The sequence below is a fragment of the Leucoraja erinacea genome, chromosome 24, assembly GCF_028641065.1.
Source record: "Leucoraja erinacea ecotype New England chromosome 24, Leri_hhj_1, whole genome shotgun sequence".
Classification (NCBI taxonomy): domain Eukaryota; kingdom Metazoa; phylum Chordata; class Chondrichthyes; order Rajiformes; family Rajidae; genus Leucoraja; species Leucoraja erinaceus.
This window is the reverse complement of record NC_073400.1, coordinates 14,679,460-14,705,812: the sequence shown is the minus strand read 5'-3', so window position 1 is coordinate 14,705,812 and position 26,353 is coordinate 14,679,460. Positions and strand designations below refer to the sequence as shown.

Sequence of the window (26,353 nt, the reverse complement as noted above, 5' to 3'; positions counted from 1 at the left end):
TGTTGAATACTCTCTCAACTCTGAGCTTCAAATTGTTGCTAAGTGGAGACAAGGCTACAAGTAGGGTGCAAATGCAAGAGACAATAAAGTGGATGATTTGAAATACATGAAAAGGACCAGAGAAAATGGAGAAGATATAAGTTTAGCAAAGCCAGTAGTGAAGAACACTTGGGTCATGTTGCACAGTAACATAGTTTAGTTTGTTGTTTAGTTTATGGATACAGCATGGAAATAGGCCCTTTGGCCCACCAGAGTGGGGCCCAGTGCAAATTGGAGGAACGGCACCTCATATTTTGCTTGGGTACTTACACCCCCGTGGTATGAACATTGACTTTTCTAACTTCAAATAGCCCTGGCTTTCCCACTCTCTCCATCCCCTCCCCTTCCCCAGTTCTCCCACCAGTCGTACTGTCTCCGATTCTATCTCTTACATTCTATATCTGTCCCGCCCACTCCCCTGACATACGCCTGAAGAAGTGTCTCGACCCAAACGTCACCCATTCCTTCGCTTCCAGAGATGCTGCCTGTCCCGTTCAGTTACTCCAGCATTTTGTGCCTATCTTCGATTTAAACCAGCATCTGCAGCTCTTTCCTACACACCTTTGGCCCACCAAATCCATGCTGACCATCAATCATCCGTTCACACTAGTTCTGTGCGATGCTAGTTCTAAGGGAAGAGAGGATGAGAGACAGCCGATGGCTCTTCCATCATGGGATGAGATGCTGGCTGTGTGGGCGCACGAATAATCAAGATTACCTCAGGTGCAGTATCAGGTTCTATGTAAAGATTCAACACCTTAAGGGAGAGAAGGAAGGAGAGATATTGTGAAGAACATATGTTGATAAGAAATCTGTTCATTTGCATTTTGCAGACAAGGTGATTTGCAATAAAGGCTGTTTTTCTTTGAAGTTGTTTAGAAATGTGATTACTGTAATTATATTTGCTTTGCCCTATACAGATTCTTTGTTCAATAATATATCGTAATGGCACTCCCTACTGGTACTTGCATGTCAAAAATCTCTGGAATGAAATTAGTGTTTTGATGACATTTTCTTTGAGATATTTATTTCCACCAGTTTTTGATTCAAACATAAATGTTCACCTTATAAAATATATTACTACTGAAGCCTCAAATCAACATGTTTATAAAAGCCAAAGATTGTGTGGAAGACAAATAAGGTTCTAATAGATTGCTTTAAAAAACAGTTTAGAAAATTGGTCAGCGTTAGATCTTGAAACATACAAGGAATTGCAGATGCAGGAATCTTGCAAAGAACACAAAGTGCTGGAGTAACTCAGTGGGTCAGGCAGCATCTCTAGAGTATACGGACAGACAATGTTTCAGGTCAGGCAGCCTGAAAACGGGTCCTGACTCAAACCATTAGTGTCATTATTTGTTACTCACTTCACCCATCTGCAAGTCTCCCCGCAGTATCCTGCACCCACCTCTCTTTTCCAGCTATACTACAATGAGGAAGGTTTCCTGACCCGAAAACGTCACACATCCATGCCCTCCACAGTTGCCTCACCCACTGAGTAACTCCAGCACTTTATGTTCTTACATATGAGGAGTACATCTTTGTCAACTTGTTAATAAAAGAGAAATATTAAATTAACCATACAAATAAAACAATATTGTATTTAACCATAAACAGAGTCTAATTAACTTCTCCAAAAACTCTTTGACATAACAATATCCCACAAATGTACAATATGTGAGCATAGTTTGCCACACAGGGCAGCACAGTAGCACACGGTAGAGATGCTACCTTACAGCACCAGAGACCCAGATTCGATCCTGACTCTGGGGGCTGTCTGTACTGTCTGTACCTAGTTTGTACCTTTTTATCTTGATTGGCTTGTGGAAAATTCCTCCTAGGTGTGCTAGTGTTTCCTCCCACGGACTCCCAAAGACGTTGCAGTTTTTAAAGTCTAAAGACAACTTTGTTGATATTCTAGACTTAACTGCTGTGGAGGATAAAAGCTAGTGTCAATTGCTCCTAGTCTGTAGGAGCTAGAGAGTGCTAGTGAACACACACCATTTCCATCTTGTGTAGGAGGGAACTATAGATGCTGGTTTATACTGACAATGGACACAAAATGTTGGAGTAACTTAACAGGTCAGGTCGAATCTCTAGAGACAAAGAATTTGATGCACCGGAACCCTTCTTCAGATCTCCAAGTAAACTAACAGAACATTTCAAGGCCAGCCACAGGTGACTAAGCCTATTTCACTTGGGCAGCTTAAACCCAACGGTATAATTTGAAGTATCTGTAATCTATCCCACACCATAGTTATCTTCTTTCCATGCTAATTTGTATCTCTCTTGCAAAGTGGCATTAATGTGCTTTCTCATCTGTTGCCGGCTCATTTGTTCTGGCCTATGTTCTGCCCGAAACGTCACCAATTTTTTTTCTCCATATAATTACTCCAATATGTGTAATATCTTCCATTTGAATCAGTTTGTGCAAAATAGACATACCTTTCCAGATGGTATTATTGATTTGTATAAATGTAAATATATTAAAAATAATCCACAGTGGATTTGATGATGGTGATGCGGTGCATACTGGGGTCAAGCAATGTGAATTGTCACATGAACTATGCTCACATTCTTCATTGGTACAGTACTTCATCTCACCTCCAACCAGATCCCTGTTAGACTGAAATTAATCTGGAAGAAAATGGGAAACTATTCGACCTTCACTACATTTAGACTTGGGAGATACAGCGTGGAAACAGACTCTTCAGCCCAACGAGTCCCTGCTGATCGGTGATCACCCCGTGCACTAACACTATCATACACTCTAGGGACAATTTCTGGGCGTGTTCAGTTCCTCCTCCATTTACAGAGTGAGGCCACACACAAATTGGAGGAACAGCACCTCATATTCCGTTTGGGTATTTTGCAACCCAGCGGTTTGAACATTTGAATTCTCCAATTTTAGGTAACGTCCAACACAATCCTCCTTTCTCCCTCACCTGTGCTCGCAACTATTTATCCACTCCTCTCCTCCGACATTCATTCCTCTGGCTTCAAAATTTGCAACTCTTCAATCTTTCTGTCTCAAGCTTTCTGTTTTAATTTCTGGCCTTTATTCCAACCATCTGCCCTCATCTGTGTCCAATTTGTACCTATCATTCTTTGTCCTGCCTCTCATCTCTCCCAGCTTTTTCCCCTACAATCAGCCTGTAGAAGGGTCCCGGCCTGAAACGTCACCTATCCATAGATTCTCCAGAGATGTTGACTGACGCACTGAGTTACTCCAACACTTTGTGTCCCTTTGTCTAACCTCAGTCTTCAAGTTACTGTACGCAGATAATGCTTGCAGATGATACTTTAAGGTTGAGCATCAAACTATCATAATTTTCATCACTAAAGTGAACTGAAAATAGTGTTGTTGTAACTGGAAGACACAAGTTCTTCACCAACTTGCATGACTACCACACATCACCAACAATCCCCCTCCCTTCAGTCTTTAGAAACAGCCAGGCCCTTCAGCACACCGAGTCCGCTTCAACCAGCGATCACCCCGTACACTAACACCATCCCAAACACCAGGGACAACTTACAATTTTACCAAAGCCAATTAGCCTACAAACCTGCATGTCTCTGGAGTGTGGTAGGAAACCGGTGCACCCGGAGAAAACCCACGTGGTCATAGGAGAACGTACAAACTCCATACAGACAGCATCCATAGTCAGGATCGAGCCTTGGGCTCTGGTGCTTTAAGGCAGCAGCTCTACTGCTGTGTCACCGTGTCGCCCATGACAACATCCTGGTCAAAGTGGAGCATTTGCCAAATCTCAAGTGTCACCTCACAGCAATAGTGGAGATCAGTGATGAGATCCATTTCCGCCTCTTGGTCAAAAAAGACACAAAGTGCTGAAACAACCTGATGTCTCCAGGAAAGTAGCTTTTCCACAAGCCAGTTTTGACAGGATGGTGAAGATATGTTTGTTACACATTATCTGTCAGGAGGAGGTGTAGACAGGAGGATGTTAATGGAAATAGAAGAGGAGGGAGAAGAAAATAAAACAGAATAAGCAATGCTGGATTTGTGAAATACAATCTGGAAAAGTATAAGAACATAGATTCAAAATGCTGGACTAACTCAGTCGGACAGGCAACATCTCTGGATTGAAGGAACGGGTGAAGTTATGGGTTCAGGCTTCTTTAGACAGTCTTGACCTGAAACGACACCCATTCCTCCTATCCAGCGATGCTGCCTGCCCCACTGAGTTACTCCAGCATTTTGTGTCTATCTTCAGTATACACCAGTATCTGCAATTCCTTTCTACACCGTAGAAATAAAACTGTGGATAGAGTCATAGCATAGAAGTAGGTGCTTCAACCCAACTCTTCCAAGATGTTCTTTTTAACTGAGTTCCATTTGTCCCTGTAAATAACTCGTTCTAAGCTCCCCCCTAGTTTTCAGTCAATAAAATACTGAATCAAGCACTGAATCAATAAAATACTGAATCAAGCAACTAAACTTTATTCTGGATAACAACACAAATTCCCCTGTACAATACCTAATCACCGCGGGTTTGATCCTTGTATCTGTTTGGCCAAGCCCTTCTAGCCTTATGCAAGCTGAGACACTCCAAAAGGTCATGCAGGCCCAACCGCTCTTCCAGAAGATTGACACAGGACCTCATGGGGGCTGCCTTTTATAGGTCCCAAACCTTGAGGGGCCGAACCACATGGGGGAGGTCTCTTTATAAACCAGTCAAACATATTGATAATAACAGTACATAATTGACAGTTCCCTAACCCAATAATATTACTAGACCAAGTGCACCCGTAGACCCAACGTTCAGACCCACGTTGGGTCTGTTCCCCCCATAACCACCCTGTCTACTGATACATAGAAAGCAGTCACATCTAGGGGGGGGCGGGGGGTAGAGAGGGGGGCAGACAGAGGGGGCAGAGAGAGGGAGAGGCAGAGACAGAGAGAGAGGGGAGGGAGAGGGGTTAGAGGGGAGGAGAAGAGGAGGGTGGGTGGTGAGGGGGGAAAGGTGGGGAGGAGGGGAGGAGGGAGGTGGGAGAGAGAGCGGGGGGAGGAGGGGGGGGGTGAGTGAGGGGGGGAGAGAGAGGGTGTGCTGAAGGGGGGGGGGAAGGGGGAGGGGGGAGGGGGGGGGAGGGGGGGGAGGGGAGAGGGGAGGAGGGTGGGGGAGGGGAGGAGGGGGGTGGTGGGTGAAAAAGAGGGGAGAGAGGAGAGGGGGGGTGAGGTGAGAGAGAGGGGAGAGGGAGGGGAGGGGGGAAAGAGGGGGGGAGGGGGGGGGGAGGGGGGGGGGGGGGGAGGGGGGGAGGGAGGGGGGGGGGGGGGGGGGGGAGAGAGGAGGAGGGGAGAGAGAGGAGAGAGAGTGCCTTTTTACTTCAACCCAAACCCCCCAAACCCCCCCAAACAAGCATTTGCAGGCAGTGCCTTTTTACTTCAAACCAACCATATTTTCATTTTCAAACCACATTAAGGGCACTCACAGTTGAGTAGACATGTGTTCAGTGTTATTCAGAGCTCAGAGACGTGACCTCCATCTTGCAGAGACTGAGTGAGGTACACCACTTCCTGGTTTTATAGTCCCACCCCCTCCCTCCGTCCCTCCAGCAGGGGCAGCAGAGAGAATGGTGATTTTTTTAAAAAAACATTAATATGTCTCTGATTTTTCATCGATGGGAAAAATCCTCTGGTCCAGGAAGGCAGATGTGGGCTCTGAGCGAGGTGGCCAAAAATGAAGGCCGTAGGTCGTGGCGTTCTCTAGGAAATCACAGCACAGTGTCAGATCAGACTTTTAGTAATATAGATAGATAGATATAAATTGTATTCGAAAGAAGCTTCTAGAAGGAAGCAAACACAAATTAATAGTGCAACATGGGCCCTGGGATTGAAACAGTTCCTCCAAGGCTCAACATTTCAACCAATCAACAATTAACAGGACACTCCTCTCGCAACATTATTTATACTATTTGCGATGCCCTTGCAGCGATCTAATCAAAATGATGCATTTAAGATTTGTTTGCAAAACTGCTATACATTTTATCAAGTTAGGAGAAACAAGTAGAACACCCGGATTCTTCACCATCCTGCATACCAGTCTGAGCCTAGACTGGCTGGAGCCATCCGAAGCCTGTAGATTTCAGCTGACAAGGGTTAAGCAATCCTGACAAGTTCAGGGATCCTCCATTTTATGGTGTTTTTAATTTGGTCAATATTAACTCCTCCATTTGGCCCATAATCCGTTAAACTTTCCCGATCTGTACCAAAGAGTGCCAGAAAATCGGTGGTGGACCTATACGTTAAAGGTCAGATTTTTAAGATGTTGAATATGGAAGAAATATTAGCTGGAATGCCAAGGATAATTACTGCCGTTTTTCAAAATAGTGCTGTAGGATTTTTTTATTTCCATCTGATTGAGAATGTAGCACTATGGTGTGATGTCTCATTTAAAAGACGGATTATTCTTGGTGGAAAATACGCAGCAACCATGCATTAAGCATAAAATAATAAGTCGAAGTGATGTTCGTGAAGTTAATCCTCAGAGTTCAACACTGCTGCACAGTTTACGTGTTTAGTGAGCTGAAAGTGTGTCCAGTTTCACTGTGGACTGCGATGTACCAAGTTCAGAGGCACTGTAGGAGTTAACAGAACTTGATACAATCTGTCCTCAGCTAATCTACAGAAGACACCACTCCAAAAAGAAAACACTTTGTTAACGAAATTGAATTCAGCGTATAAAATCAACCTGACAGATTAATGAAACGAGATCGGGTAACTGCAAGAAACTTGTAGAAATCGTGATTTAAATTGCACCGAATGCTGTTGCTGTCACTTGAACAGGAAGTATGTGGTTATTGTATATTAAACTTTTTTTGTCATGAATAATAATGCTAGGAAATAACAGCTTGAACTTCAGAAACCTTTAGGGCCCCCAATGGATTTATTGCCAACGCATAACAACTTCAACCAGCAGATAAATTACAATGGTAATCTCAATCATGCTTCCCATGTTGACATGTCCAAAGAACAAAAGATGCCTGGGAATACTCATGACTGAAAAAGTGTGCACATTTCAGATGTCATGTAACTGTTACAACTGAACTTCTCTCATATTTCAAAGGTTCAAAGGTTTCAAAGGTCTTATTGTCACGTGTACCAATTAAGGTACAGTGATATGCAAATTACCATACAGCCTTCCGCATTTGGCGATCAAAGCTCCCGCATCTAGGATGGTCTAAGATCCTGCAGCTTGGAGTTCCCGAAGTCAGTCTCTAACCAGGGACTGCGAGGTCCTGCTTTCTCCCCATTACCACACTTTGACTAAAGAAACTCATCATCTCCTTTCTAAAGGTATGTCCTATTATTCTGAGGCTATTGCCTCTGATCCTAGACTTCCCCACTAGTGGAAATATCCTCCCCACCTTCACTCTATCCAGGCCATATGTTACTGCTGGTCAGATCAGAGGTGACCAATGAAGTATGGTGCACTGTATTATAATCAGGCAAACATAACTGGGTAATGCAAAAAAAACATGTATGTTGGAATTACATCGAGGGAATGGACGAGTCCACAGTTGGCTTATTTTGTCATTATCCCTGCTGCTGGAAGTACATCAATGCCAGGCGCTACGGTAGCGCAGTGGGAGAGTTGCTGCTTTACAGCTCCAGAAACCTGGATTTGATTCTGACTATGGGTGCTGCCTGTGCGGAGTTTGTACGTTATCTCTGCGATCGCGTGGGGGGTTTCTCCGGGTGCTCCGGTTTCCTTCAACATTCCAAAGACGCATAGGTTTGTAGGTAAATTGGGTTTTGTAAATAGTCCAATCTTTTTCCTCGTTATTCTCCCATGGTCGGGGCAGTCAAACAATCCGTGTGTAGGATAGAACCAGTGTATGGATGATTGCTGGTCGGCGCGGACTCGTTGGGCCGAAGTGCCTGTTTCCACACTGTATCTCTAAACTAAAGTGAGTTGAACCAATGGCATGAAGGAAAATCTTCCTCCAATAAGAATTTTAACCTGCATCACCTCACGAATAAACTAGTCAAGTCTGGGTCCAGTTTTCATGACCACTTTAGGTGCAGGCTTGATTTTAAAAAATTGAGTAACTTCATTATTAACGTGCAGGTTTGTAGGTTAATTGGCTTCTGTAAATTATTCCTAGCGTGTAGGATAGAACTAGTTGGCCCGTTAGTTGGCGCGCACTCATTGGGCTGAAGGGACTGTTTCCACACTGTATCTCTGGATAACAGGAAATAATTTTGCAAAGCCTTCTGTTGGGATTCATTTCTCTGCAAGGCCGTCTAAAATCAAACTTTAACTAACAGGGAGCAATGTAGGGCAGCGAGCTTAGAGTGTTTGTTGAAAGGATCTTGGCTTGCGTTGGAACAGGCAACTGAGTTCTGGATGATAGAAAGCAATCATGCACGTATTGCCATTGCATTAGATGTGGTTTCACGGCAATGTGAATGTGGAGATGTTGGAGGAGGGAGAGGAATGTTTAGTTTAGAGCTACAGCATGGAAACAGGCTCTTTGGCCCACCGAGTCCATGCCATACACTGGTTCCATGCTATCCTACCTGCACATCGTACACACTAGGGGCAATTTACCAAAGCCAATTAACCCACAAACCTGCAAGTCTTTGCAATTTGGAAAGGAACCAGAGCACCCGGAGAAATCCCACGCAATCACAGAGAAAACGTACAACCTCCATACAGACAGCACCCGTAGTCAGGATTGAACCCAGGTCTCTGGCACTGTAAAGGCAGCAGCTCTACCACTGCACCACTGTGCCACCTTGTGAATGGTAGGACTATACCCACTCTTCCCCAAATCTGTCACACATGTTGAATGACTCAAAGGTTTCCCAGCCAAACTTGTCTACTCTCACAGTGGACACAGTGGTGGACATGTTGACATTTTGTACCTCAGGAAATATCCTCTCTTGGTCTCTTTGGTAACTCTCCAGAAAATCCAGGTGTGCAGCGAATATCAAATATGTCACTTCCATATGGCATAGGTAACTCAATCAAAAAAGCTGGCATATCAAAGTAGAAATTGTAATAAAGTGCTGCCGTCTACATGTTAATGTGCTAATGCTTGCTTTAAAATAGCTCAGGAGTTGCCACACTGAACATTTGAATCAACAGAAAATATAATGTCTATCCTGTTATAAGTAGCAACTTATCAGGTCATCCAAATCTGTGATTTCACCTCCTCGTCAATGCTGCTACTTTCTTGAGGAGAGGTGTATCTTTGGTTGACAGCCTTAAATCAGTGGAAGAACATAGGTTGCTCATTTCCTAACATGGACTTCAATGGAACAGATGACTGATATTTTATGTTCACAAGTGAGTTGAACAAATGCCACAAAGGAAAATTTTCTGCACCCGGTGAAAATCACACACGGTCATAGTGAGAACATCCAAACTCCGTACAGGCAGCACCCATTGCCAGGATCGAGCCTGGGTCTCTGGTGCTGTGAGGCAACAGCTCCACTGCTGCGCCACTGTGCTTCATTTTACAGCAATGCCTCCTTGTTCGTTGCTCTTCCAGTGGTGAAACCATCACAACATGAACTTGACAAGATTGGAGATTTTTTTTTCGCAGTGGGGGAACATCGTGTGAGACAAAAATCAGACAAATTTATTGATTGGTTATATTATTAGCTACATCTGTTGTAAACTTTTTCATATACCGTAGTGCATGACAGGCAGCGACAGATTTCAGATCGTCAAGAAGGCAATTTATTCTGGACCTTTAATAGTAACTTCAAGGCCACATTTCAGAATGTTATTTAACTTTGAAGCAGGAGGTTAAATAAAACGAACGGCTCTAGATCTCGACTGATATTATATGGGCATCTTTGGTTTCTGACTCCTGACTCTTAACCAAGCAGAATAAAAATATTTGAAGATTTTACACCGTGATAATTGTGGTAAATTATTTTTTTTACGAATATGCCAACCCATTACAGGTCCACCACTGATTTTTCAGCTACTGGTGGTCCGTCGCCTCTTTTAATCTGGACAAAATGACGAGAGCGCACTTGCATTCTCCCCTCCCCATCGGAAGTCCCCCTGAAAATGTGGCGCCTAGGGTGGGTGAGGTGGCCGATCTCAACCTCATCGGGACCTCCATGGCCGATCAGTGGGTCGACTTTTCCCCCTGAGGTCAGGGCTCTGTTACTCTGGCCCGACCGGAGCCAGCAGATCTGTTCCCATCGTTGACTTCTGATGCCGACTTTGCGGGCCAGTATCTTGGCTCCCCAGCGGCCTAGGCAGACTGTTCCAGTTCCATTGGACTTCTCTCGGAGGCCGTGACCTCTGTTGGCATGGCAAACTGGATAATCCAGCAAAGCTCTGGAAACAAGGGTGCCGGATAATCGGTGGTGGACCTGTATTTTCCTGCACACATTTTACAAACATGCGTGTGGAGCAATATTGCGGCACGGTGGCGCAACGGTAGAGTTGCTGCCTTACAGCCCTTGCAGCCAGAGACCCAGGTTCGATCCCGACTACGGTTGCTTTCTATACGGAGTTTGTATGTTCTCCCTGTGACCGCGTGGATTTTCTCCGAGATCTTTGGTTTCCACCCACAGTCCAAAGAGGTACAGGTTTGTAGTTTAGTTGGCTTGATATACATGTAAATTGTCCCTAGTCTGTGTTGGATAGTGTTAATGTGTGGGGATCGCTGCTCGGTGTGGACTCGGTGGGCTGAAGGGCCTGTTTCCATGCTGTATCTCTAAACTAAAACACAACTAATGGAAAAAACCATGTGAGTGGGAAATAACTGGATATCTCTTTCGCTGAAGTGGTGCACTAAGTTGTATCTTTACTTTGTAATCCTATGATTCTGATCCTGTAAATGCACTAATAAACATCAGGGCACTCTACTTCCCATGCAAAATAGCACTCAGACAGCCATTTAAATGCTGGCCCTTGCAATTCATGTTTGGTGCTGCCATAAATGCCATAAATAATTTGCAAGAAAATGGTCCTTTATTATTTGGCCATGTCTGTCAGACACGATGCTTTCTTGTCTGTCAGTAGTTTCAATTTGCTGAACAATTTTTTTTTTACAGAATACTCATAATTCAATTTGTTGTAAAGGAACAACAAATTACATTGGGCCAAAAGACCAAGTATCTTCACGGTGGCACAATGGCACAGCTGGTAGAGCCGCTGCCTCACAGTGACAGAGATTCAAGTTTGATCCTGACCTCGGGTGTCATCTGTGTGGAGTTTGTACGTTCTCCCTGTGACTGCGTGTGTTTCCTCTGGGTGCTCTGGTTTTCGCCCACATCCCAAACGTGCGGGTTTGTGGTTTGGTTGGCCTCTGTAAAGTTGTCCCACTGTGTAGGAAGTGGGTGAAAAGATGGGGATAACATAGAACTAGTGTGAACTAGACTAAGTGGGACCCGTTGGGTCCCAGCATCACACGGGTGGGCTGGTCACCAACGTAATATTCCACCTCCCCACCAATTCCAATATTGCTCGCCAGTGGGGGGGGGCTGTCTGTTGCGTTAGTATGGGTGTTGCGGGCCAAGGGTACTGGTTTCCAGAGGGTTAGTATAGACATTGTGGGCTGAATGGATACTTGGGCTGGCATGCAACTGTTGCAACAATTTTAAAAGCTAAGCCAAGGCAAACAATTGGGCTGCAGCCACCTGACAACCAAATTTTATTTTGTGAACACAAACTTGTTAAAAAGGCGTGACAAACAATTGTGCTGCAGCCACCCGATAACCAAATTTTATTTTGTGAACATAAACTTGTCAAAAAGGCGAGGCAAACAATTGGGCTGCAGCCACCTGACAACCAAAATTCATTTTGAAAACGATACTTTTTAAAAAGGCGAGACAAACAATTGGGCAGCAGCCACTTTACAGCCGCTTCGAGGGGACTCACCGTGGAGTAGACATGCGTTCAGTGTTAATCGCAGCTCAGAGAGCTGTGACCCTCTCGCTTCCTGGGTCTGGCAGAGACTGAGTGAGGGACAACACTTCCAGGTTTTATAGTCCCTCCACCCTGCCGCCAGCGGGGGCAGCAGAAAGAATGGCAATTTTAAAAAAAAAACATTAATATCTCTCTGATTTTTTTATCGATGGGAAAAATCCTCCAGTCCTGGAAGGCGGAGGGGGGCTCTGAGCGAGGTGGCCAAACATGATGGCCGTAGGTGGCGGCGTTCTCTCGGAAATCGCAGCACAGTGGGCCAAAAGCGGTCAAGATCAGACTTTTAGTAATATAGATAGACAGATGGGTGATGGATGGTCAGCATGGACTCGGTGGACAGATGGGCCTTTTTCCATACAGTATCTTTCAATTTGAAAATACCAGTTGATAGAAATTGAAACCGAATACAACTTATCCCTTATTGTTCCCCCCTATTTAAGTGCAAATGTAGTTACTAAGCAATTAAGGCATCATCTAATAACCAAGGTAAATTAAAATCTTATCCTGATGGATGAGGCTTTCTAGTTTTTTCGTACCATGCGTGGGAGCATAATCTCCAAAATGTTAACAAGTTGATGTATTGTAGCAAGTCTCTTTTCTAAATCCTTGTTTAATTATCTCCAGGAAGTACGTTAATTAATGTCTCATTAGTGCAATCAACCTGATTAATAAACTGAAATTAGAGATAGTTATTAATGCACATTAGGTCTAAATAATTAATAGAAAATTCACTAAGTTTAATTCAGTTAATGTATTTTTTCCTTTACTATGTCAACCATTAATAAGTCAAACGTAATTTATACAGAGGGCATTTAACCACAATTTTTCTCAATTGCTTACTTGAAATTAATTTCATTATATTCTTGTGGACCAACGGAACAAAATTTGTGATGAGTTTGTGCATTTTTTTTTATTTTAAATTTTATTAGAAACAATTGTACAAAGATAAAACATTTAGCATCTAAGATTATACAATTATTGTACAGCTTCATTTTAAACCTTATAACCTAAAAATGAAAAAAAAGAAAGAGAAAGAGAACAAGAGAGGGAAAAAGTGAGAAGATAGTTTGAAAAAGCACAAAGAAAAGACCCCTAAACTACCAAAGTAGAATGGCCGTAGAATTTAAGATTAAAAAAAGGAAAAAGAAAAGTGGAGATATACCTGCCCCTCATAACCCTCCACATTGTGGATAATGCTAAAAAAAGGGATACAAATATGGTCCTGGTCAGTTTAGACGCAGAAAAACCTTTGATTGTGTCAGTTGGGTATTTTTATATGAAGTACTAAGAAGATTTGGTTTCAATGAAGATGCAATTTGGTGCATTGAACCAATATATCAGGAGCCTGCAGCTAGAATTAAGGTAAATGGAAACCTATCAAAAAGGATCCAATTAGAGAGGAGCACAAGACAAGGATGCTATCTTTCTTCTACTCTCTTCACTTTGTATGTTGAACCCTTAGCACAAGTAATAAGGCAGAGAGAAGACCTGCAGGGGGGTCAAAATAGGAGGGGACGAACATATCATTGGACTCTTCGCTGATGATGTCATTATTTTTCTTGAACAACCAGATATATGTCGCCCAAACCTAATGAACCTACTTGAAACATATGGATACTACTCAGGGTAAAAACTGAATATAACAAAAACGCAAATTATTCCATTCAATTATTCTCCATCCCAACAAATCAGAGATGCATATAATCTGAAATGGAATTCAAAAACGATGCAGTATCTTGGTGTAACTATAACCAAAACACTTTCCAACATGTTTGAAACGAACTATAAGAAAATTGAAGTAAACATCAAAAAGGATGTTGAAAGGTGGTCTACCCTTCCTCTGGACTTCAGTGCCAGAATACAAACGGTAAAAATTAATATCCTACCTAAACTACTATATTTATTCAAATTTCTCCCAATTAATGTTACCCGAGACAAATTCATAGCCTGGGATAAGATGATCTCTAGATTCATTTGGAATAGCAAAAAAACAAGAATAAAACGTTAACACTTCAACTGCTGAAAAGCAAGGGTGGAATGGCTTTACCAAATCTGAGGAAATTCTTTTATGCAGCTCAACTCAGACCTCTGGCTTGTTGGTGTAGACGTGATTATGAGTCTCGATGGAAAGGGAGATACAAGGTTACCAGACCCAGATTTTGGTGAGAGACAAATATCTGAGAGGGGCTTTGAGACATGTTATGGATCCAATAGTAGCAATTACGTTCAAAATATGAAATGTTATAGTGGAAAAATACAAAATTATAAAGAGGGGGTCAAAAAGAGGGGGGTTCACGCATTGAAGTGGTGTTTTCAGCATATGACTTCAAAGTTTAAGCCAAGGGGTGTAAAACAAAGATTTTTTTAGATTCAAAAGAGACTTCAAAAGAATAAGGGAACTAGATGAAACAAAAATGGCAAGATGATATGCATACAAACAGAAGGGGTCTCATCTCTGCTTTCTAAAAGCTGGCGAAATGTAGAAACATAGAGAAACTTTAGGTGCAGGAGATTCGGCCCTTCGAACCGCCATCAATAGTCATGGTCATCGAAAAGTATCCCAACCTGATTCTTTTTAGATACTTAACTCCAAATTAAGAGACTACTTTACAAGAAGAGATAAGGCCAGAACTAGATGAAACTTCAAATAATGTGATCAAGATGATTGTGGATGCATACAAACAGAAGGGCTCTCGGGTCATCTCTGCTTTCTACCAAGCTCTAGTGGGAAGCGGGGGATGATAATGGTCTTCTTGCTTGTTTGCAGCAAGTAAGAAGGCCATTACCAGGCAGTGGCTTAATGAAAAAAACCCAAAACAGGAACAGTGGCGAGAAATTGTGCGAGACATCTTTACTGTGGAGAAACGGACATATTTCTTGAGAGTCAAGGAGAATTCATTTTAGAATATCTGGGAAAAATGGACCGTTTATTTGAGCCATGACACCAACTAGATAAATGTCGAGCTAGATATGGGAAGACTGTGTTATATAGAACTAAATAGTATGTTTGTGCAAATATTGAAATATCTCCAGATAACTAATCAAAGTAATTTTTTTTAATTTATTAAGTGAACCACACTGACTTACTCCAATTTTTTATTTATTTACCTATTTTTTTCCCCATATTTATTAATTTTTTTATTTTGATTGTTGTTTTGTTTTATTTATGGTGATGGTGTTGCACTGTTTTGTATATATCTCTGTGGAAAATCAATAAAAACTTAAGTGAAAAAAAAAGTTTTGCTTTAGAGATACAGTGTGGAAACAGGCCCTTCGGCCCACCGAGTCCACACCAACCATCGATCACCTGTACACTAACCTATCCTACGCACTAGGGACAAAAGCCAATTAACTTACAAACCTATACATACGTCTTTGGAATGAGGGTGGAAACCAGAGAACCCGGAGAAAACCCATGTGGTCACAGGGAGGATGTACCAACTTTGTACAGACAGCACCCGTGGTCGAGATAGAACCCGGTTCTCTGGCGCTGTAAGGCAGCAACTCTACCGCTGCGCCGCTATGCCTGCTTGTGATTCCCCAAGGTTATTGTGACAGGTAGCTAATAAGCCACACCAGCTGGCACACATTTATAGAATAATGCCTGTTTCAAGTCAGAAAACATAAAATAAACTTGTCTATTTCACAATTGTTCAGCATGACATATTTATCCACCTCCGTACCACCTGCGATGCTATCAGAATAGACTTTGTTACTATTAATGAAATAGTGCTTAATATTATTGATGTGATTCTGTAATGCTTCTGAAACTTACAGAATAGACACTTCTGTCACCCATCGACCAGAACTGATGTTAATTAGTTAAATAACAGAAGGTTTGCAAGCTGGTGATGGAGAGACAATGCAGAGGATTTCTGGACAATGACTAGGAAAAGAAAGATAAAAAACATGAGAGACATAAGGAACTGCAGATGCTGGTTAAAGACTGGTTCTCACGTTGCGAGTTGAGACAAGAGGTACCCCGAGTGAAAGACTAGTGGTTGTGTACGAGATTGCAAGTGTATGATCAAGAGTTTAACCGAGTTCCCACGGGTATGACAAGTTTGCCGTTTACTTGTAATTTCTGCGATGTTCCAAGTTCGTCTCCCGAGTTACTCTTGAGCCAATCCTGATTGAAGGTTTGTTTTAATAAGCAACAGTGTTATGTTTTAATAAGCAACAGTGTTAAAGAAGACCTCTCCATCCTGTGGCTTTGTTTTAAAGATATAATTCAGAGCGGCCGCATCTATTGATGTGACCTACAAAGGGAAAATACGCACCATCCAGTGCCAGAACAGTTATACTTATGATTTGTTTGAAACACACAGGTTTGATATGTTTTAATTGAATTTACTGCCATGTCTACACACTGCGGGGAGACGGGAGATTAAATCTTTGAATGTGGACGGATGTGCACATCAGATTGTTGTGAGATGGAGCTCAGGGTTCGCCTCCTGAGTTGCTTCGGTGCCCAGGCGTGAGTTGATGGAGAGAGGTTGGGGGGGGGGCGTCATTAATCTGTCTGGGGTGACATGGCTCTTGGGTTAGGCTGGGATCATTCTCTGCGGGGTGATCTTAGTGTGGGAGACAAGCGTAGGATAGGTGTACTGACTGTGTGGGCAGAACTTTGGAAGTGATTGCCCACCAGTCTCAAAAGCCGCTGTGTCTCCCTGTCCCTGGGATAGTAGGGGGCGATCAAACAGCACAATACCCCCCCCCCCCCCCCCTCCACGCCAACACGAAGGGCAACGATCCCAAGGCTTTAGCGTCAGAAACAGCGGGCAGGCGACAGTCACCTGCCATAACGCGAGAGAGTGGGGGAGGGGGGATGGGTGGGTTAGGTGAGCAGGAGAGTGGGGTTGTTTGCAGTTGCAGAGGGAGGGGGCAAGGGCAGTACAGTTCCCAGTCTCAGCTCCTGTCCAGGGGGGTGGCCGGAGACGTCAGGACCAACGGGACACCGACCCCCAGGCCCCAGGCCCACTGCAAGCACGGAGAACCCAGAGGCCAACAGCCAACAGCAACTCCAGCCCAGCCCCGCTCCAACTCCAGAGGAATCCATTCCCCGATGGGCCGCTACGGCGACAAGTGGCAGTTCGCCCACAGCCCGAGCTGCGCCCCCTCATCCGCCACCACAAGAACAGGACGTACCTTGCACACCATCAGCTTCTGCCCTTGCGTGTTCCTCTGGAGTTGGAGCGGGGCTGGGCTGGAGTTGCTGCTGGCTGTGGGTCTCTGGGATCTCCGTGCTTGCAGTGGGCCTGGTGGGCCTGGGGGTCGGTGTCCCGTTGGTCCTGACGTCTCCGGCCACCCCCCTGGACAGGAGCTGAGACTGGGAACTGTACCGCCCTTGCCCCCTCCCTCTGCAACTGCAAACAACCCCACTCTCCTGCTCACCTAACCCACCACCACCCACCTTTCCCTCCCAACTCCAGCCCCGTCCCGACCCCCTGGGAAACTGAAGGGAGCGACTTCCCCGGGGCGACTGGCATCGACCTGTTGGCATCGCCGACGTGAAGACAGTGCAAAGCCCCCATGCCGGTGCAATGGGCGGGGAGCTGGAGAGGGAAGGGGTCACACACATGGCTGGGAAGCAGAGGGGTGTAGGTGGGGGTGGTGACAGATAGGGCCAACAATGAGTGGAGAAAAACAGAAACACCGACGTGCAAAGGAGACCTACAACAGTGCATGATCTCTCTCGCGTTATGGCAGGTGATTGTCGCTGGGAAACTGAAGGGATCCACAATCTGCTGCTGCCTGCCCGCTGAGTTAAAGAGTTCCCACGGTAGACTCACGATACACTAAGGTAAACGCACGGGCCACTACGTTATTACAACGAGTTAAAATGTTTCAATTCTTAACCACAAGAGTAAAATTGACTCGTGGAAAATTTCAAACATGTTTGATTTTTTGCAAGTCGACAAGTTACACGAGTACCTGCCGTTAGCGCCACGAATCTCTAAGTTGCGTCCACGAGTTCCGTATGTTAATCGTACGTTATTACCATGAGTTTTAACTCGGGTTACCTGTTGTGTCAACTCGCAACGTGAGAATCAGCTATTACAATCAGTCGTATTTGGACTGTAAGGGATGTAGCAGTGACGGCACAGTGGTAAGTTACAAGTGTAGTTTTGTGGTACAAATGCATCCCATTGACATATTGAACTTTAGAAGTTCTATATTTCTATCAAAATTAGAAAAAGAAGAGAAAGCAAGTGCCAAACAGAAAGCAGCAGCTACCTCACAGCACCGGAAACCCAGTTCAATCCTGACCTCAGGTGCTGTCCATGTGGACTTTTCCCCCTGTGACCGCGTGGGTTTCCTGCCATATCCCAAAGTCTAGTTTAGTTTAGTTTATTGTCACGTGTATCGAGGTACAGGGAATAGCTTTTGTTGCGTGCTAACCTGTCAGCACAAAGACAAATCATGATTACAATCGAGTCAAATACAGGATGGATTTGTAGGTTAATTGGCTTCTGTAAATTGCCCTTAGTGTGTAGGGATTGGATGAGAAAGTGGGATAACATAGAACTGATGTCCCAGCCTGCTCAACCTCTCCCTATAGCTCAGACCCTCGAGTCCTGGCACCATTCTCGTAAATCTTCTCTGCACCCTTTCCAACTTGACAACATCTTCTCTATAACATGGTGCCCAAAACTGAACACAATACCCTAAATGTGGCCTCACCAACATCTTATGCCTCTGCTTTTGTTAATGCAGATAAAGAATATAAATTTATTGGGAATGTATCTTTCACTCCGAAATGATTATATCATAATAACTTTGTCAATTAGGAGAAAAAAATGATTGTGACACATTGCATGAAATCACACCTGTTACTCTCTCCAGCCTTAACAAAATTCAGCTGCATGGCTCTTAACTCCAGCAGATGGTTTAAAATTGTTTCCAATATCCAAATTAAAAGAACATTTTAAGACTATAAATTTTTGGAGCCCATTTCGGGGGCCTATTAATTGAATTATCTGGTAATTCATATCATGGCTCTACACCCTTGTTCTGCAGAATTTGGCTTCATTGCAATGGAATGGAAATGCACTTGAAAGAAATGAATTGAAAAAGATGGTCAACAGTCTGCAGAATATAATCTTTCCTCAAAGGGCTGCAGGAAAGAGCAAATCTGAGTCAATCAAATCTGATCACAAACAGACGTGGTGGTGGAAGTGCTTACATCCATGTTAATGAACAGAGAAGCATTTGACAGGCACTGGTTTTCTCCATGTGCATGTTTCACATGCCCAATTAATGTTTTGACAGAGGATAATTGAATTTAGCCTTGAAAACAGCTTTCTGCATGGGTGACTGATTTACAAACCAAAGCCTGTGTTCGGGAGACCCTTTGCACCTGTATGTCACATTGTAACAGTGAGGACATGGGAGACATCATCTTAGTACTTATTTATTCAAAATCAATCATAACATCCTCAACGGAATAAAATTCTCAGATACACAATCACGTAACACCGTAAATTTATAACCTCCTTTATTCAGACCATTATGAGACTTACTTGGTACATGGTAAGGCTTACAAAATAATATGTGCTACAAATTTGATAGAATTACACATGAAATTGATATGGATGCCAGACAATCTAAACCTACTTTGGTGGATTGGGAGAGGGGTATGTGCGTGATTGACTGGATGGAAGTTGAATTAAGCCACAGAAAGTCATAGTGAGGGCTCGATACTCGCCAAAACATGAGCACTGCGCAGATATCTGGTCTCCATGGTAGGGGAGTGATGTGAATGTACTGGAGAGAGATCAAATGAAACCTATGGAGATGTACAAGAAAGACACCAAATTCTACAGTAACTCAGCGGGTCAAGCAGCATCTCTGGAGAACATGAACAGGTTACATTTCTATGAATATGTACACACGCACACACACACACACACACACACACACACGCACACACACACGCACGCATGCACGCATGCACACACACACATATATATATATTTTTGGAGTCTGAAGAAGGGTCTCGACCCAAAGTGTCACCCATTCCTTCTCTCCAGAGATGCTCCCTATCCCACTGAGTTACTCCAGCTTTTTGTGTATATATATATATATATATATAGACCTATTGAGATGTTGCTGGGCTGAAGCATTCTTCGTGAGTGGAAAAACATAAGTTATATTTAAGATATGCATTTTATGAAGGTGCTTATGCATTTATATTTAGTCACAACACACCTGCTTAATCTACTTCCAAACAAATCATGACAGAATTAAATTATTTACTACATTGCTATTATCTATATTCAAATAAATGTGTTTTGTATATCATGAGATTCCGGACAGTAGAGAGATTAGCAAGGTGTTACATAAAACAATACAGCACTAGAACTGGCCCCTTCTGCCCACCATGTCTGTGCTGAATATGATGGCAAGGCCATCTCTTGTCTACCTTCACAGTCCCTATCCATGTGCCCATCCAAATCCTCTTAAATGTCATTATCATATCTGTCTCATCTATCAACCCAGCAGCATGTTTCAGGCACTCACCGCCCTCTGTGTAAAAAAACGTGCCCTGCGCATCACCTTTAAACTTTGCCCCTCTCACCTATGCCTTCTGGTATTTGATTTTTCCATCCTTGGAGAAAGGTTCTGACTGTCTACCCTATCTAGGCCTCTCATTATTGCGCGTCTGCCCATAACATCCATCAATCCAGAGAAAACAATGCAAATATGTTCCACCTCTCTCTGTAGCTAAAACTCCCTAATCCAGGCATCCAGGCTTGTTTTAGTGGTTCTCTATATATCATTGTGTCCCTCAGTGATCTCAACCGCTGGTATGTTATGAAGCACATGCATCAGATTGGCAATAAGGTTGATGGAAATTTGAGTTAATGCACTTCGTGTCAAGAAAAATTAAGTTCTCCACAGACGGAAGAAAGTTCCCAATTTATAATACCACCTGTAGAAATAAGGAATTGCAGATGCTGGTTTAGAAAAAAAGGAAACAAAGTGCTGGCATAATTCAGCGCATCAGGCAGTATCCCTGGAGAGCATGGATGGGTGACAATAAGGAACCTATTGTCGGGATCCTTCTTCAGATTTCTCCATGGAGGCTGCCTGACCCTCCGAATTATTCCAGCATTTTGTTACCTTTTTTAAAATATTTTTATCAAATATAAGTATTGTTGTAAGCATTACTGTATTATTGTAAACCAGCATCCATTTTGTATCCGATAATATTAGGTATCCATTTCCTCTAAAGATGATGTCTGTCCTGTTGAGTTACGTCTGCGATTCCTCTTTTGCACTTCAAAGACTTACCTGCTTACCATGAAATACCACATATATTTTTATTTTTATTTTTTTTAATTTATGTTTTTTTATTAGAAGTACAGTAAATTACAATAATACGCATCAGATATATCTTATTACATTTGTTGTACCACTTCGTTTTTCGAGCTTTAAAAAAGATAGATATAAAATAAGTAAGGAAAGTGAGCAAGAATCGTGAAGGTGCAGGAAAGTGTAGGGAAAAGAAAGCCCCTTAGGGAGGAAGTTAGAGAAGGAAGTAAAGAAAGGAAATAAGACCCTAGAAAGAAAAGAAAAAATACCACATATATATATATATATATAAATGTCATATATAGGGAGGTTTCACAGCAGTCGGGTCACGACCCATGACCCGTACTGTTGCTACGCTACTCTAAATGGATTACACGCGATGAACTGCAGGTAGGCACTTACCATTGTTTCCAGCGTAGCGGGCCCGTTAAAACCCGCAGAATTTGTCAATTTGTGTGCTGTAAATAATTATGGAAATCGGGATAAGTGTGTGAGACATTTAGCCTATTTCAGAATTCCCAAAGTGAGGAGAAATGGCGGTAGATAGAAACAAGAGCTGAAGGGAAAACAACAGCCAGAGCGCTTGGCGAACATTGGCCATTTGCTCACTGCATTTCATCAACAGTAAGGCATTTGTGTTTTTTCTTGATTCCTTTGGCATCTAAAAAGTTTCAGAAGTGATAAATCTGGCTGTAATTTTTTTTCAATCGCCCATGGTTCTCATGGGTTTTTACATACAAAATGAAAATGCATCTGAAGAAAAATTTACAGCCAGATTTATCACTTCTGAGAATTTTTAGATACCAAAGGAACCAAGAAAAAACACAAATAATGCCTTACTTGATGAAATGCAGTGAGCAAACGCGATAATTCCCAATATTTTCAATATTTACTTTAGCTGCTGTAGTCCCTTCAGTTCTCGCTTCCCTATACCTTCATTTCGCTTCACGTTTGGAATTCTAAAGTTGGGTACATGTCTCTCACATTTACCCCGACTCCCACAATGTTTTTCAGCGCAAAAATTCAACATTTTGGCGGTTTTTAACAGTTAGGAAAGTACGCGTTTCTAGCATTAATAACATATACCGGAAGTGACGGATGTCTTCCAGTTGGATTTAGCGGCTCCGTGCGTCGAGCCCTTTGACCCAGTGACCTTACGTGCAACCCCCTAGATATATATATATATATATATATATATATATATATATAATATATATATATATATATATCTTTATACATAAAACTCTAATCTTGGATTGTGCGATGTTAGTGTGTGTTTCACATCTCCTCGAAAACACGACGCGCTAACGGTGAAATCTTTACATATTCTGATAGAGATTTACGGCGTGATGTCAAAAATTGACATCTGAAAATGTCATGCATTAATTCTCGAATTATTTATGAAAATGCTCAAAAACTTCAAATAACTTGGTAAAATAAACTAGATGGTCTCGCTCATGACATCACAATGGCTTTGCTCCTCGTGGCCTGTTGCCCTATGTTCCACACTCAACGAGTGACATCATCCCACTCCCCCCTCACCCCGTCCCCATATCCCCGGTTCTTCAAAAAACGCAGAAGGAACGAGGTCCCCCTTGGTCTAATATATATATTCTTATCTGCATGTGTGTGTATATATATATATATATATATATATATAAAATTAAATATATATATACAATTCTAACATAAAATATAACATATAATGTATATAATATTACACACACACACACACACGCACACGCACACGCACATGCACACACACACGCACACGCACACAAATATATACACACACAGACAAACAAACATTAATGGTGCAAAGATTAAAACAATGCTTCCAGGTCTAGATAGTTCAGAGCTTATTTGGATGCTTATTTGGATGCTAGATAGTTATTAAGCCTGATAAGTCAGGGCCGCTCTCTAGTTGTTGATAGGATGGCTCAGTTGCTTGATAACTTCGAGGAAAAATCTGTCCCTGAATCTGGCGATGTGTGTTTTCACACTATTGCACCTCTTGCCCGATGGAGAGTGGATAAGAGGAAATGACCAGAGTGAGACTCGTCCTCGATTGTGCTGGTGGCCTTGCCGAGGCAGCGTTAAATGTTGATGGAGCCAATGGAAGAGAGGTTGATTTGTGTAATGACCTGGGCAGCGTCCACATATCTGTGCAATTTCTTGCTGTCGTGGGTGGAACTGTTCCTTCATTCCCTCAAGCCTTGACAATTAATTGCTGTCAATACGCATTATTATTTATTGGGGGTTTTTGGCTAACAAATAATGATTCCAATTATTTTTTTGTCATTGTCTTTTACTAGGTTTGGAAAGAATTGGCCGGAATAATTCTTACGAACAAGAAGGGAAAGTACTCTTTGTGATTGATGCAGTTTATGCAATGGCACATGCTTTGCACAACATGCATAAAGACCTCTGCCGCGGCTATGTTGGACTTTGTTCCAAAATGAATCCCATCGATGGCAAAATCCTTCTTGAATACATCCGAAAAGTCAACTTCTCTGGTAAGTGTACAGAAATAGTTACCAACCAGAAGTTCTTGCTTGGAGTGTGGATTAATGTTATTTGTTGCAACAGTCCACTAACAATCTCAGTTTCACTGCTTTTCGACTAACGCATTAAAAACAAACATAATATAATCATTTGTAGTTACATCACAAATGTGTCATGGAGTCATTCAGTGGCAGCTCGTGTTTAAGAAGGAATTGCAGATGCTGGAAAATCAAAGGTAGACAAAAGTGCTGGAGAAACTCAGCGGGTGCAGCAGCATCTATGGAGCGAAGGAAATAGGCAATGTTTCGGGCCGAAACCCTTCTTCAGACTCGCGTTTCGGGCCGAAACCCTTCTTCAGTGGCAGCTCGTTCCATACACCCATCACCCTTTGTGTGAAAAAGTTACCACTCAGATTCCTATTAAATCTTTTCCCCTTCACCTTAAACCTATGTACACTGGTTCTCGATCGGGGTGATCGTGGTTGGCGTGGATTCGGTGGTGCAAAAGGCCTGTTTCCCTGCTATACCTCTTTAGAGCCTAAAATGTGTGTATGCGCATTGTTGGGGAAGTATAAAACAATTAAGGTGAATATCAACAAATTTTAAAGTACTGCACGGAAGAACACCATCCAAACAAATCACGTATCAGAGTGCTAAATGTTGCTACAGGCATCTCTCTGGTAAGTATTTATTTACCTTGTTAATGCATCGTGGAAGAGACTGCAGTCGAGGGCATAAGTCAATCTGTTGGATAATTGCCATATCAGGTATTGCACTACTATCAAGGACAGACCAAACTTCATGTGAAATGCATGACAGACTTAATTAGGAACCAGACAAAAGAGAGAGCCGAGTCATCATTTTAAGAATAAAAGCAGTCAGTTCCCAAGACAGCCGAAGAGAATAGCAGATTTGAAAAATAATTACGTCCTGTACAGTCAAGACAAGAAATGAATCTTACTCTGAAGGAAGAGATAAAGGAAAATCAGAGGAAAAAGAGCTGGATGGTAGATAATTGCATTACAAAGACCAAAGCGTCTCGAAGTAAAAATGCTAATTCTGCCACTAATGAAACAGCATAGAGTTTATCTATAAGAGTGTGGCAGGGTCTCTTTTATGTGTGTGCTGAATGTTGCAGGACATGGGAATTTTTGTTACACATGCCGCAGTTGTTTGCTTGCCTGTTTATCTGCCAAGGGTTTTTATGTGTTTTTTAGCCAAGATTGTGCCTTATTTTACATTCTGCCAAATACAATCTCTCCCTGTCTGATAAAACCACAATGAAGATTCCATTTAATTCTGGCTGTTTTGTTCCTGTCATCCTTTCCATACTTAGTCGGGCTGAATCAAATTCTGGAAGCTCTCCATCAGCCAATTTTAATTAACACATATAAGGTGGGAAAGTCTGGAAATGTTTTTCTTCATAGGTACACTATGGAAACAGGCACTTTGGCCCACTGAGTTCATGCCAGCCATCGATCACCCGTTCACGTTGTCCCACTTTCTTGCCCACTCCCCACACATTAGGGGCATTTTTACAAAGGGCCAATTAACCTACAAAACCACACATCTTTAGGATGTGGAGGGAAACTGGAGCACCCAAAGGAAATGCACACGGTTGATAACTGCTTGTTTCTAAGCTTCCCCCCAGTCTAGTTTCAGTAAAAACACTGAATCAAGTACTTGAATCAACTACATTTTATTTTACCAAAAGCGCGTCACAGATCAAACGCAGTACAAATCCCCACCGTGGGTTTGATCCCTGCGTCTATCTGTTCAAGCCCTCTGGGTCTCGCGCAGACAGAGACACTCCAGAAGTTCCTCCAGAAGATCGACCCTGAGCCTCGTGATCACGGCCTTTTATATGCCCCGCGAACCCGAGGGCCGAACCACACGGGGGTTGTCTTTCAATTACCCAATCACAAATATTGATTAACCCCATACATAACAGACGTTTCCCTAACCTAATACATTTCAATACATTGTATTCACAACGGACTTCGAGATGAAGTCAACTTCATCTTCAACTCAAATTCAGCAGTCAGATTCTGCAACATTATTTACAAGCTGTTTACAAAGTGTATATCTAGTTTGCAGCCACACAATCCATTCCATGCATTTGGTACCAGATTGCAAAGCTTCCTTTTCTTTGCATATTAATTGTATCAAAGTTCCAGACTCTCTGGCACCTCTCGCAGCCCGTCTCAGATCTGCAGAGAGCAATCCCAATTTGACCAAATCTCCCAGCAAGCCCTGACACTTAACCCCATTTTGAAGTCCTGACTGGTCCAATTTAGCCAGGATTAACATTTCTTCCTTTTATCATTATGATAACGCATCATAAATGATAATTAAAGTGGCTTAGTAATCAGCTAACCAGATATACATAAGTGTGCTTTACATTTCCCTTCCATCAGCAACACAAGGTGATGTTGTTTCTTCTCAGAATCTTGTAAAGCGTCCCGAGTTAGCATGGGCATGAATTCTCAAGTCGCGGTCTAAGGAGTCTTCACCTCCCGAGTTTTCGTGGGTGCGAACTCCCTCCATCCGTGTTCCTGCCCAGTCTTCCATCTC

General features: G+C 42.8%; 1 protein-coding gene across 2 annotated transcripts in view; it reads left to right on the top strand.

Annotated features, from left to right (window-relative positions):
- LOC129708663 (metabotropic glutamate receptor 4-like) overlaps positions 1 to 26,353 on the top strand; it is a 780,176-nt gene that overhangs the window by 445,379 nt on the left and 308,444 nt on the right. For both annotated transcript variants that reach the window (XM_055654562.1, XM_055654563.1), the window contains one exon: positions 23,591 to 23,791. In XM_055654562.1, the coding sequence (XP_055510537.1) occupies positions 23,591 to 23,791 (201 nt within the window). The remainder of the gene's footprint in view (positions 1 to 23,590; positions 23,792 to 26,353) is intronic.